The sequence below is a fragment of the Lissotriton vulgaris genome, chromosome 5, assembly GCF_964263255.1.
Source record: "Lissotriton vulgaris chromosome 5, aLisVul1.2, whole genome shotgun sequence".
In the NCBI taxonomy this organism is placed as follows: domain Eukaryota; kingdom Metazoa; phylum Chordata; class Amphibia; order Caudata; family Salamandridae; genus Lissotriton; species Lissotriton vulgaris.
Window position 1 is genome coordinate 71457572 of NC_141693.1, and position 15285 is coordinate 71472856.

General features: G+C 41.4%; 1 protein-coding gene across 3 annotated transcripts in view; it reads right to left on the reverse strand.

Annotated features, from left to right (window-relative positions):
* Positions 1–391: 391 nt before the first annotated feature.
* LOC147710211 (E3 ubiquitin-protein ligase TRIM39-like) overlaps positions 392–15285 on the reverse strand; it is a 186286-nt gene continuing 171392 nt past the window's right edge. For 2 of the 3 annotated variants that reach the window (XM_086920896.1, XM_086920894.1), the window contains exon 6: positions 392–2512. In XM_086920896.1, the coding sequence (XP_086777022.1) occupies positions 1998–2512 (515 nt within the window). In that variant the 3' untranslated portion in view covers positions 392–1997. The remainder of the gene's footprint in view (positions 2513–15285) is intronic. The other variant, XM_086920895.1, reaches the window with a different exon arrangement.

The following is a 15285-nucleotide window of genomic DNA, read 5'->3' on the forward strand; positions in this document are numbered from 1 at the left end:
CGCTTCGGTGCCTGACCTAATCATGGGTTCACACTCTGCAACTCTGGGCATTAAGCTTGCTTAATCTCCACAACGGCCCCCCCCTGCGGCGGGATGCCTGGCTTTCACCTTGGGGATGCCCTGTAGGGGCTATCTCACAGGGAAAAGCCAGGACGGGTTCCCAAGGCAGGCGCGGAGATACCCCTTCGGGGGTCGAATCAGGCGCTATATAAGAACATAATAATAATAATAATAATAATAACTAGCATCAGTGTCACATTAGCTCTCCATCCTATAGGGAAGCTACCAATGATTAGACAATCCAGAACATGTGACTCAGGAATGGTGGGAATCAAGAACACTCTTTCGTTTTATCATATCAGTCCACAACGTGAGTAAATAGAGACACGGAAAAGTTTAAATTATTTATTTTAACAACGTGTTATGAGATGCAGTATTTTTGTTAACATAAGCAGGCATGTGATTAAAAATAATACAATCAGCATTGTTACAATTCCATAAAATACAAAAGGAGAAAGCCTTTTATAATGCGAGTGGAAACAGGACCTACAGTGCCTTGTATAACACCCTCCCTTGCTAAGAACTATGTTATATGATAACAGAAGGTTCTTAGGCTTGAATGAGGAACCTCATACCTCTAAGATCAGCAGAAGTGGATCACATCTGGATCAGCAAATCTCTCTCTCGCTGGAAACTGATTTTCTCCAAGTGCCTTAATCATGCATGCAGTGCAATATTAAAGGCACCAGAATTTCAGGTAGCTGCAACTGTGTGCATGTTGGGCCCGATTCACAGAACTAACTTAAGACAAAATCCTAAACTTACTACTTTTGGTATTCACAGAAGGCATTTAGTAGTAGTAAAGTTAGGATTTTGTCTTAAGTCTGTATTATGTCAAACTTAAGACAAAATCCTAACTTTACTACTACTAAATGCCTTCTGTGAATATCAAAAGTAGTAAGTTTAGGATTTTGTCTTAAGTTAAGTTCTGTGAATCGGGCCCGTTGTGTCTCAAACGTGAGCCAATCAGCCCGAATAACATCTTACATTGTTATGATAACCTTGGAGGCTTCTGCACATACTGTACAGACTGAGGTCACGATGTAAGTCTAGGAATGTTAAAAACAAGCCTTTCTCATGTGATGAATTCACACAGTCTAACTTACAATAACAGTTACATGCAGTGTTGTGTGCAAAAGTTGTAAAATGGCAAAATGGCGTTTAAATGTCTAATAAGCTGAAGCTACATAGCAATGTGTGCACGCAAGGCCCAGCGTTCACTACAGAACCAGTGTAAACAATGCATACAATGCAGAGACTCTGAGGGGCTGCAGCAGAGCGCAGGAGCTCCGAACTGTGGAACGTAGGTCAGGACGGGGTAATACAGGGTCAATGATGCCTGTTTATAGGGCCACACCATCTCTGTCACCATGAGAACAATCCTGATTGGGGCATGCTGTGCAGCCTGCAGGGGTAGAGGAGCCCTTTAAAGCTGAAATAAACATCCTAATAACTGCCCCCACCCGGGAGACTTATCCCTAAACACATGGCAAACATTTTCTGCCCTTGTTTTAAAATTGTACAAGGAAAAAGAGATATGTAGGGGTCAGTTTCACATCAGGCTTCTGGTTGTCGTGGCAACATGTGGGCGCAAGATTCTTTGGATGGTTGGTGTAAAAACTGCAGATGACAGTTGAGGAGTCACTGGAATTACTGCCCCCCCTCCCCCAAGAGACATATCCCCAAAGGGAACATTTTATTATTTAAAAGTGCCTCTTCGTGTGCTCCTGGTCACATTGTTATCACTGCAGGGGGTGGGTGGGTGAGGGGCTGAAGCTCCATGCAGCTCTCACACCAGCCTCAGCTTCTCTCCTCCCTGTAGGGGGGTGCAAGGGAAGGATGAGGGGCTGAAGCTCACTGCAGCTCTCACACCAGCCTCAGCTCTGCTCTTCCCCTGTAGGGGGGGTGCAAGGGAAGGATGAGGCTCCCTGCAGCTCTCACACCAGCCTCAGCTCCGCTCCTCTTCCCCCGAACAGGAAGTAAGGGAAGAGCCTCTGTCTGAAGGGGGCCAACAGGAAGGTGTAGAGAAGCTCCATGGAGTCAGCATTGTACAGGGACAGCCGCCCCCCCTCGTAGTCCAGATACACCCCCAGCTTCAGGGGCTTCTCACGTGGGGACAGAGGGGTGTCAGGGGAGGTGAGAGCCATGTACTGACCATCACACCCCTGCACAACCCAGACTCCCCACGCAGGTGACCATGAGAACCCTCCCTTCCTGTCCACAGACTCTGCTGCGACCCCAACATGCCACAGTCCCTCGTCCTGTAGCAGCTGTACCTCCCAGTAATGTCTGCCGGAGGTGAACCCCTCCGTGCCCAGCACACGGGAGTAGTACGTGAATCTTATGGGGGAGTCCGGCCGGGGCTGTTCTGTGTCTGTCCATCTCACACGTCTCCCCCCCTCAGACAGTAGAAGGTTAGGATGAGCCGTGTCAGGATCCAGAGTCACCATCACTGCAGAGAAGAGATTCAGAATTAGAGATTTAATGACACAAATAAAGGCTGTAATTACTGCTTACTGTTTTACATATGATTAATTTATACTACATTTGGAAGGAGCACAGGGTGACAGCTCCACTCCAAGGTATACAGTACTACTCAGTACACTGCATTTGATGATACAGAGTAAGAGACCCACTGGAACGTGTGCAGTACTAGTCAGTACAGTGCATTAGATGGTACAGAGAGACAGAGGTACTGGAAGGTATACACTACTGGTTAGTACACCTCATTAGATGGTACAGTGTAAGACACATACTAGAAAGTGTACAATACTAGTCAGTACACTTCATTAGATGGTACAAAGCAACAGAGGTGCTGTAAGGTATACTGTACTAGTCTGTACACTGCATTACTTGGCACAGAGTGACAGACGTACTGGAAGATATACTAAATAAGACATTAAACTGCATTAGATGGCACAGGGTGACAGCCCCACTCTAAGGTATACAGTACTACTCAGTACACATCATTTGATGGTACAGAGTGACAGAGCTACTAGAAGGTACACAGTACTACTCAGTACACTGTATCTGATGGTACAAAGTAACAGAGCTATTCCAAAGTATATAGTACTGGTCAGTACACTGCATTAGATGGTACAGAGTGATAGAGGTACTGGATGGTATACTATACTAGTCAATACACTGCATTACATGGCACAGAGTGACATAGTTACTGGTAGATATACTATACAAGGCATTCAATTGCATAAGATAACACAGAGTGACAACCCTACTCCAAGGTCGAAAGTACTACTCAGTAAACTGCATTTGATGTTACAGAGTGACAGAGCTATTCCATGGTATATAGTACTGGTCAATACACTGTATTAGATGGAACAGTGTAAGGAAAATACTAGAAGGTGTACAGTACTAGTCAGTGCACCGCATTATATGGTACAGAGCGAAAGAGGTACAGGAAGGTATACTGTACTAGTCAAAACACTGCATTACTTCACACAGAGTGACCGAGGATCTGGGAAGTATACTGCACTAGTCGGGAAACTGTATTAGATGACAGAGTAACAGAGCTACTAGAAGGTATACTGTACTTGTCAGTACGCTGCATTAGATGGAGCAGAGTGATAGACCTACTCCAAGGTATACAGTACTACTCAGTACACTGCATTTGATAGTACAGAGTGACAGCGCTACTAGAAGGTACACTGTACTAGTCAGTACACTGCCTTAGATGGTGCTGAGTAAGAGAGCTTTAAGAAGGGGAAGTTTAGGAAAAACCCGAGGAAAGTTCTAATCAACTTCATGACCTACTCTTTGAAGGAGCGAATACTTAGCGAAGGCCTCAAAGCAGTATCATACACCAAAGATGATTGGTCCTGTAAAATCAGATCTGATCTATCTAAAACAACCCAAGATAGACAATGGGAACTCGGTCAACTTATGCCCCAACTGAGGGCACTTGGTGCGAATGTCCAGATGCGCTTCCCAGCACTACTCAAAATCATGTGGAACAAAAAAATGTTCAACAAAAGAGACCCGAAAGAAGTGGAAGGCCTAATCGAACAAATCTAGTCCCACAAGTAGGATCAAACTCTATCAAAATAGTAAATTAAGTATGCACCACCACAAAAGAGTGAAAGAAACTGGAAAAGAATAAAAAAAAAAGGGGGGGGGGACAATTACCATGGCGGGGGGAGGGAAACAATACACAAGAAAGAAAAAAGTAAAAAGTAAAAAATAAAGCACATGGTGGGGAGCAAAATGGGGAAAGAAAGAAAAAACGATTTAAAGTCCTAACAGCAATATCAGAGGAGTACAAAGGCCAAGTAGGGAGAGACAAAGACAGAACCAGCCATGATGGCCATAAATAAAGGCAAAAAAAAGAACTCAAAATACTGATGTGGAATACGAATGGAATGAGAATTAAATCACGAAGATTGAAAATATTGGAATACCTGAAAGACTGTAATAGCGAGGTAATCCTAATCCAGGAATCGCACTTAACAAAGGAGGAGTGGGAACCAATATGTAAAACCGAGAGATGGATAGAACACTGTGTCTGTACGAATCAAAATTGTAATATAAAAGGGGTCTCAATTATCTTAAAAAAATCATTGAAAGCAGTGATTGAAAAAACTGAAATTGACAGAAAAGGCAGATGGGCCATCGTGACGGCAAGAATCAACAACAACGTATATACCCTGGTGGGATATTATGGTCCAAACTTCGATGACCTGGAACCACTAAAGAAGCTATATGCCAACCTCCTAGAAACCAACTCCCCAATAATAATGGGAGGAGACTTCAACATTATATTAAACCCCTCAGAAGACAGATACCTTCCAAAGAACCCCCCCCTCCCCCCCCCACCCCAACTTGCCAAACATGGGAGAATGGGTGGGGAGATACGTGAAAGACCTAGGCTTGGTCAATGTATGGAAAGAAAAAGGAAAGAAAAACCACTGATTCACGTATAAAAACAAAAGACTAGGGCACGCCTTCAGAATAGATTTTTTTCTTATTAGTATGAGTTTGGTAGAACAAACTGAAAAGGTCGAACCGCTCCCAGCCCACATCTCTGACCACTCAGCTGTACAACTTACACTGATGCTTAAAACTTCACCTACCCCCCAGAGGTGGACTGTAGATAGGAGTATATTTCTAGTGGAGACCTATACAGAAATACTAGCAGAGGAAACAAAACTGTTCTTTGAACTTAACAAGGCCGGAACTACAAAACAAACTGCCTAAGATGCTTATAAAGCAGTTGTCAGAGGGAAAATCATCAGCATAGCATCACACAGGAATAAAGAAAAGAAAATATGTGTCAAACAGATTGAAAAAGATCTACTATCGCTAGACGTAGACCTTAGAACTACCAGTTGTACCAAGTCAATCTCTGAAATAGAAGAAAACTTAAGAAATAAGAAAATAGAGCTCCATGACTTCCTGGAAAAAAGAGTAAGAGACAAATGGGAATCTAGTAAACTTTCTCATTATGAATATGGAGATGGATGCGGAAAGATCCTAGCCTGGAAAGCAAAAACGGAGAAAACTAAAAATAGAATGACAAAGATACAAAAATTAGATAATACAGGTCATACCGCAGTAAGCAGTATAATTAGGCAATTAAATTTAAATTTAAATGCTTCTTTGAGGATCTGTACACGGACGACCTAATTAGCTCTGAGGAACAAATACAACATCTTCTAACAAATATAACTAACCCGGTAGCTTCACAGGAACAGAAGCTTGCACTCAACCGAGAAATCACGAAGGAGGAAGTCAGAGCTGCAATTAGGTCCCTTAAAACAGGGAAAGCCGCCAGTCCAGACTCCCTACCAAATGAACTATATTTACATCTTTCAGAATCATTGTTAACACCACTTACTCAACTTTTAAACTGTATATTCCAGGACAAGCAAAGACTCCCAAACTCCTGGAATGATGCAATCATTAATATTATTCTAAAACCAGGGAAGGACCCAACAAAATGTGAATCATACAGACCCATCTCCCTTCTCAACTCGGATTATAAAATATATACACAGATCCTGGCAAAAAGAATAGGGGCAGTGGCAGGGTCCCTAGTTCACTCAGATCAAAAGGGTTTTATTAAAAGGCAGGCAAATACATGAATTGTCCCACGAGCTTATTGCTGCCATTGACATTGCAATTCAAGATACAGTTCCATTATCAGTAATAACTTTCGACGCAGCAAAAGCTTTCGATCGAGTTAGTTAGCCTTTTCTTAACGCTACCCTAAGGAAATTTAATCTAGGAGGAAGTGAAATATCCAATATCTACTGAAGTCAAAAGGCAAGAGTTTTAGTAAATGACGACCTTACTGATAACGTACTCATTAAAAGAGGCACCAGGTGGGGATGCCCCTTGTCTCCCCTCCTATTTAATTTTTACATTGAACCTTTGGCTATCCTTTTAAGACTCGAAGAAGAGATCCAATCATTCAAACATCGTGGATGGGAAAAAAAGGTAGCGTTATACGCCGATGACCTTATGATATTCACTGGTAATCTAGCGATTTCACTTCCAATAATAGAGGATACCATAGCCCAGTTCGGAGCGGTATCAGGATATCAAGTTAATCAAACTAAGACAGAAATTCTCGAGTGGAACACAGCCTCAGGAAACCCCCTTATTAAAGACAAAATCAAGTATCTAGGAATTGAATACATAAAAGACCTGGACGAAATAACTAACCTGAATTTCTCCAGGGTATACAAAGAAATAAGACAACTATTAAAGGCATGGTCAGGATTACAATTATAATTTCTTGGAAAATCTAATTTAATTAAAATGACCATCCTACCGAAGTATACATATTTATTTAACTCCATCCCACTTAGTTTTAGTACGGAACAAATTAAAAAACTTCAAGGAGAGCTATCTAGTTTCATTTGGGCAGCTAAGGGTGTCAGAATCGGCTGGAAAAAACTTAGAAGAAACAAAGCACAAGGTGGTATCGCCAGCCCGGACATACTCTAATATTGTAGATCCTTCCAGTTTAAAAAAAGTAGGATTCTACTGACCAAATGGGATAACTGGCCCACCTACCTAAAGGCACTCCTAGGCTCCAAAGAAGACCACTTCTTATACAAATTCGGCCATCCGAAATTTTCAAAAAAATAAAACTTAAGACGATAAAGGCCGCAGCTAGAACGTGGCTGGAGACGAGAAGAACGCTAAAAAATTCATATTTCAGCAAACATGCTCCAATCTGGGAATCACCAGGCACCCCTGAATGTTTAAAAGATGCACTATCGATCCCATTAAGAAGGCATAACATAAACCACTGGGGACAGCTCCTAGAAAACAACCGGATTGTGAAATGGGAAACCCTATACGAAGAAACTCAGGGGTCAATATCAAGATTTAAATTCTACCAACTGAACAGCTGGGTGAACAATTTAAAAGAAAAACTCCAAGGTGATGAGATCATTGAACAAAAACTCCTGAACCCAGCCAATTTCAAAAAGGAAGTTTCTTACTGGTACTGGGTCCTTATAAGAGCAGGGGAAGAAAAATACAAAACGCCACAAGACATCTGGGAGAAAGACATGCCGGACATGGACCACTCAAACCTTTGGCTTTTCTCAAACGCTATCATGAGTCCGGTAGTAAAATCCGCCCCCTGAAGAAAAATCATTTATTCATGATCCACAGATCATACTGGTCCCCAAAAAGGCTTTCTAAAATGACCAGTAATGAACTAAAAAGAAAATGCCCGAAGTGTGGAGAAGAAAGTGCGGACGATCTACATATGTTCCAGGGCTGCACAGCACTTACCAACTACTGGGACCAGATCGGTAAGATCCTCTCTGACGTAGTAGACCGACATATAAAGGTAAGCGCAGAAAATGTTATTTTTGGGATATTATGCAGTGAAACATCTCTGCCTCTAACTAAGGATCAGGAGAATATTCTTTTTATCTTGATTCTCCTGGCCAGAAGAGAGATCTGTATAAAGTGGGTTAAACCATCTCCTCCGAAACACACAGATTGGCTAAACTCCACATTAAGGGTATATAAGCTTGAGACTCAAAAGAAACAAACGAAAAAAAATAGATTCTGGAATTTGTGGGAAAGATATAACTTGCGACAAATCAGAGGGTCCAATGATTAAGGCAAATGGAACAAAGATTTCAAGTTTACAACTTGAACAGAGTAGTCATAATGACTAGCTCACCTACTGCCGAAAATCGTATGCCTTTTGGTTCGGACAAAAGAAGGCCCTAATAAATGGACAAGACCAGGAAAAAAAAAAAGTGTCTTTCAGGAGTAATGTTTGGCCCCCCACTTGAAAACTCCGAATGAACACTTGGGCCTTTGACTCCTCCGTACCTTAAGATTATTTGCTCGATGAGGACTTAATAAAAATTTTTTTTTAAAAAAGAGAGCTACTAGAAAGTGTACAGTACTAGACAGTACACTGCATTAGATGGCACAGAGTGACAGACATACTGGAAGACAAACTATACTAGGCTTTAAACTGAATTAGATGGCACAGAATGAAAGAGCTGTTAGAAGTTATACTATACTAGTCGGTACATAGCATTAGATGGTACAGAGTGACAAGCTACTCCAAGGTATATAGTACTGGTCAGTACAATGCATTAGATGGTACAGAGAAAGAGAACTACTAGAAGTTGTACAGTACTAGTCAGTACACAGCATTAGATAGTGCAGAGTAAGAGAGCTATTAGAAAGTGTCCAGCACTAGTCAGTACACTGCATTAGATGGTACAGAGCGACAAATGTACTGGAAGGTATACACTGCATTACATGGCACAGAGTGGCAGATGTACTGGAGGATATACTATACTACGCATTAAACTGAATTAGAGGACACAGGGTGACAGCCCCACTCCAAGGTATACAGTACGACTCAGTACACTGCGTTTGAAGGTACAGAGTGAGAGAGCGACTCCAAGGTATATAGTACTGGTCAGTATACTGCATTTGATGGTACAGAGTGACAGAGCTGCTCCAAGGTATATAGTACTGGTCAGTACCCTGCATTAGGTGGTACAGAGTAAGAGAACTACTAGACGGTGTACAGTACTAGTCAGTACACCACATTAGATAGCACAGAGTGACAGAGGTACTGAAAGTATATACTGTACTAGTAAGTACACTGCATTAGATATTGCAGAGTAAGAGAGGTACTAGAAAGTGTACAGAACTAATCAATACACTGCATTAGATGGTAGATAGTAAGAGAGGTATTATAAAGTGCACAGTACTAGTCAGTATACTGCATTAGATGGTACCAAGTGATAGAGGTACTGGAAGGTATACTTTACTAGTCAGTTCACCGCATTACATGGCACGGAGTGACAGGCATATAATATGCATTAAACAGCATTAGATGGCACAGGGTGACAGCCTCACTCCAAGGTATATAGTACTGGTCAGTACACTGCATTAGATCGTACAGAGCAACAGAAGTACTGGAAGGTATACTGTAATAGTCTGTACACTACGTTACTTGCCACAGAGTGACAGAGCTACTAGTAGGTATACTGTACGTGCAAGTACAATGCATCAGATGGCACAGAGTTACAAACCCACTCCAAGGTATACAGTACTAACCAGTACACTGCATTTGATGGTACAGAATGACAGAGCTACTAGAAGGTATACGGTACTAGTCAGTAGACTGCATTAGATGGTGCTGAGTAAGAGAGATACTAGAAAGATACAGTACTAGACAGTACACTGCATTAGATGGTAAAGAGTGACAGACGTACTGGAAGATATACTATATTAGGTATTAAACTTCATTAGATGGCACAGAGTAACAGACCCACTCCAAGGTATAAAGTACTACTCAGTACACAGCATTTGATGGTACAGAGTAAGAGAACTTCTAGAAGGTGTACAGTACTAGTCAGTACACTGCATTAGATTGTACAGAGCGACAGAGGTACTGGAACGTTTACTGTAGTAGGCAGTACACTGCATTACATGACACAGAGTGACAGATAAACTGGAAGATATACTATACTAGGCATTAAACTGCTGTTACGAAGTAGAGGACACTAGGTAAATGTAAGTGAACTCTTTATTTCTACCTCCACAGTTCCATAACCATCAGCTGCTCCGTCATGAAACGCAGTCTGTCACCCACATTCTAAGGTAGCCTCACTGGCAACAGGAGGGTTGTACCAAAAGGGGAAAAAGAGGAGGGGTGAGAGGGCGAAGGAATGACAAAGGGCAGCTCCAATAATAGGAGAGGAATATTAAATAAATAGAAATAAGACCGGTAAAAGATATGAAATTATAACATCTTCCTCTCATAATGAAGAGGAGACAAAGATTAGTAATAAAGGTAAACAGACAAAATCTAATTCTTCAACTCTATATTAGTTAACAGGGATTTTTTGTTGACTCTTTGCAGTAATGCAGGAATACCGTTATGAGATTCGTTGAGCAGGAGGTTCCTGCTGGCGCCATGTCTGGAGCAAGGAATCTCGATAACCTATCCATGCTCCAGTTTTGACCATTCTCAAGGGTTACAGTGTTCTGTTTGACTTCCACAATTTTCATTGGATCAAATAACTTGGAATTACTTTCCTCCCTGCATGTGGGCCTTTTTATGGATACCCAGTCTCCTACAGCCCACTTCTATTGTTTGGTTCCATGTTTGACATCATAGTAACGTTTGTATTTGGCTTGATGTGCAGCAACTTTGGTGCTTGTTACTTTAACATTCAGCTTAACTGCTTCCCCCCCACCAATCCAATTTGGAAAGAATTTAGTACCAGGTTTTCTCCCTTTGAGGGATGAGAAAGGGGAGATGCCCGTGACTTGGTTGGGTGTAGTATGGTAGGATCATAGCATGTCTTGCAGGACTCTTTCCACTGGCAAGTGGTTGATGCAAGCAAGTTGGATGTTTTCTTTGATCATTGGGTTGATCATTTCTACCAGACAGCTGGCCCGGGGACAGTAAAGAGCAGTTTTGAAGTGTGTGATGCCTAAGTTGGATAGTAAATATGTCATAGCTATGGAAGTGAGCTGCACACCGTTGTCTGTAACTATACTTGAGGGCATGCCTTCTGATGCGAATGTGTCTCTTAGGAAATGAATAAGTGTCTCAGTTGTAGTTTGGTTAACCATCCTGATGACCACCCTGTGAGATTGATAATCAGTTAGTACAAATGTATAATTTGTACTTACTCCTTTTCTGTTGATAGGACCTATAATATCTAGAGCTAGTTTGTCCCATGGTTTGCACGGGTTAGATACTGGCGACAATGGCGCTTTTTGTGTAACTTTAGATTTGTCACAGTTGGTGCACACGTAACAGTTCTTTACTTTGGCTTCCACCAGTGAATCCATGTTAGGAAACCAATAGCGCTCTCTGAGTCTGGATTTGATTAGACTTCGGCCTAGGTGGCCTTAATGGACAAGATCAATAAATTTGTTTTTTAATCCTGCAGCAGGTATTATTTTGTCATTTCTCCAAATACGGTCTTGGTGTAGATTAATTGTGTGCCTTATTTCCCAAAATGTCCCTACTTTTTGCTCGACTTCATTATGTGTATTTGGCCAACCATGCAAAGAAAGTGTAATTTTCCAATTGAGGAAGATCTGTATCTTGACTCTGGTTACAGACCATTCGGTAGATCTAATAGTAGATGAGTGGATTGCTAAAGTGAGGTACTCTGTGGTTTCATATTGTTCTTCCATGTTTAAGGGCGCTCTTGAAAGGAATTTGGAAGCTGAGTTGAGTTCACCTGCAACGTATTCAAGTTTGAAACAGAAACTTTCTAATCCCAATACCCATCTAGCCACCCTGGGAGTGCTGTTGAAAGTAACCTTAGGGTTGAACATAAAAATGAGAGGCTTGTGGACGGTTCGCACAGTAAATTTAATACCCCATAATAGAATTAAAGTGCGTTGATAGCCCAGAAGAACGAGAGAGCTTCTTTCTCAAGTACAGAGTAATTCTTTTCAGAATTGCTTAGGGTGCGTGAGGCAAAGGCTACGATGTGTTCCTTGCCATTAATGACTTGGGACAGGGTGGCACCAAGACTCTTGTTATTAGCGTCGGTGGTGAGTTTTTCTGCATGGATCAAAGTTACATAGGTAAGGAGTAGAGAGAATGGCACACTTAACTTTTTCAAAAGATAATTGGTGCTCCTCTTGCCAATTGAACTGTGTGTGGTTTTTTGTAAGTTCTCTAAGATTGTTTGTCAAATCGGCAAATGTTTTGACATATTTCGCCATGTATCAAAAATCAAAGGGGGAATGGATCACTTGTACCTGTAATACCAGAGTCAGATGTGGTAACCAACATAAGAACCCACATTCACGTACAGGAGCGTAATAGCAGTGTATCTTGATTCTCCGCTTGTAGATACGTGAAAGCATCATTGTTTTTTTTAATAAAATGCTTTCCTCCACCTGTAGGTTGATCCACTGGTTTGTACAGTAGTGACCAGAAATAAGGTAGAAAAAGTGTAGTGAAAAAAGACAAAAGTGAGCTAAAATTGCTTCACTCTCCTTCCTAAACAAACTTTATACAGAAAGAGAGGTGGCAAGATTGAAAATATGGTGGTGCTTCTATAGAAATGTTCCTGTTCTATAGCACCGTGCAGTTCTCGTGAAGGTCAAAAGGTCAAAATGCTTCAGCCCCGTATTGTTGCCCAGGAGGGGTCAGAGGACTTTCTTCAGGACCTATGTGGAAGTACTGGGTTGCTACTATTTTAAGCACCCTAAATGGGTGGGTTTTTTGACTCACCCTTCTTCTACGTCACAAGTCAGTGGTACCTATAACTTATAAGTGCCGAAGTATGGCCTCCTCGAGGGACCGGCGCGCTCGATATCCTGAAACTGCAGGCTCTAGCGTCTTCGCCTGCTCCTTGGCGGTACCTTGTATTCAGCAACGCCTAAGAATGACAAAAGTTCTTGTTTCGAAGTGGGAGCAGGAGCATTCTTCACTGTCTCCACAAGGCACATTTTTGGTTTGAAACCATCCTTTGAAATAGTGTGCCCAAGATAGTCGACTGCCCCTACCCCTATTTGGCATTTCTCTTCTTTGAGTGTTAAACCTGCCTCTTTGAATTTTGAAAGTACTTGATTTAGAGATTTATTATGTTCTTCTGTGGTGGCACTATATATTAAAACATCATCCTCGAAGAATGTCTTGGGTATGCCATCTAAAATGTGCTGCATGATTTGTTTAAAAACAGCAGCCGCTGAGACCAGACCAAACAGCATCTTGCAGAACATAAATGATCCTAGGGGAGTGGTAATGCTCTATGTTCCCTAGAATTGGGGTGTAATTCCACCTGGTGGTATGCCATAGAAAGGTCCAGAAAACTAAAGCATGATGCTTCTCCCATGGTGCTCAGGATTTCGTGTATGCGGGGCAAAGGTTGTCTCTCAATAAGGATACTGTCATTAAGATCTCTGAGATCAATGCAAAGTCTGATGTCCTCCCCATGTGCTTTCTTTGCAATGACAATAGGGGCAACCCATTCGGAACAGTCAATAGGTTGGATGATGCCTAGATTTTGTAACTTGTTTAATTCTTGTTTAAGTGGTCCCCACAGGAGGCGTGGTATGGGTCTAGTTTTGTTTACTATAGGTTTTAACTTAATGCAGTGCTGGAAGTATTTGAGGAGCCCTAATTTGGTAGTAAACACTTCAGGAACTGACCACAAATCTCTTTGCCTGTCACAGAGCGGTCTATGGCAAGTACTTGTTCTGGATTATTTGTGTCAAGGGTGATACCTAGCTCCTTCTGCTGTTGCAAGCCAAGAAGATTAGACCCCTCATCAACAAAGTAGATCTTGCCTGTGGTGGAATGGTCTTTGAAAGTAATGCCAGATTTAACTATCCCTCTTACCGGGATGGAATCCCTGGTATAGCTACTAGGGGAAATGTCAGCAAATAGAACTTCATTCTCTTCGCAAATCTTCATGTTCTTGAAGTCAGAGATGTTGAGGAATGTGAATAGCAAGCATGAATCTGCAAACATCTTAATCAATATCACATTGTGGGTACTTAATCTGATTTATTACATTGTTGTTGTGTATCTGAAAAACAATTTTATTCACACTTACGGTTTTATTGTCGGAGACGTCATTAACATTGTTAGCTTTTTTGGAATGCTACGGAACACTCTGGCTAAGTGCCCTTTTTTATTACACTTTCTGTAGGTAGAGGTCCTAGCGTGACAATTTGGATGGTTGGCTAAGTGGTTACTACTGCCACACCGATAACATTTCAGTTTACTTGTTTCATTATTTTGTATGTGGTCAGGACTCTTCTCTTTTATTTTGAAAATTGCATCTTCCATAGATAAATTAGCAATTTCTGACACCTGTTCATTATTGGTAGGTGATTTTATTTATTTTATGCATAAGGCAGTGTGTTCTATTAACTAGGCTAACTCGATGCGTATTCTCTGGATAAAATATGTAAAGGAGTCTTTCATCAAGTTAGGCCGGGCGGACTTGTTTAATACACCAGAATCAATAAAATCAAAGGACAAGGATGACATTAAAGCCCTGCATCTAAGGTTTGCATCGAGAGGCTATTGAACTTGCTAATCCCACAATGAGAGCCCATACACTAGTAAAGACAACCCTGGGAATTGAACCATATTTAAAGTTAATGACAAACCCACACAATAGATTTTTAATTACCCGTTTTAGGTTAGATTATTTCCATCACTTACTAGCGGTACCGGCAGGTTTTATTAAAAATATCGAAGACAGAGGGCCCTGTGGCTGCGACAACAGGTCTTCACAGGATACCCTTCACCTGGCTCTTCCCTGCCGGTACTATGCTTTTCCCAGGAAAAAGTTTTTAAAGGATTTATTAAATCGAGCTGGTTTTAGACAGGCGCGAGTAGCCTTGTTGTTTTTAAAGCTTTCCTCTGATGTACACACCCTATTTTGTGTGGCTAATTTCTTGAGAGTCGCTGTCAAATTTAGGAAAAATAGGGACGACTAAACTAGAGAGGAAGGGTTCCTGGTTATTGGCATGCAAACACTGATCTAACAGGGCTATAGTAATCATGTGACAACCTCCCAGTGCCTGCTCTAATGTACTGAATTGTATCGGAGAGTGATATTTCATGTATGTTTGGTTTGACTTATGCTTTTATGATTTGTTTTCAAATCGAATAAAGTTATTTATTGATTGATTGATTGATTGATTGATTGACTTGGCTAACTTGATAGCATTGTGAAGAATAGATTGCTTCTGTAACATATTCTCTTGAATTTT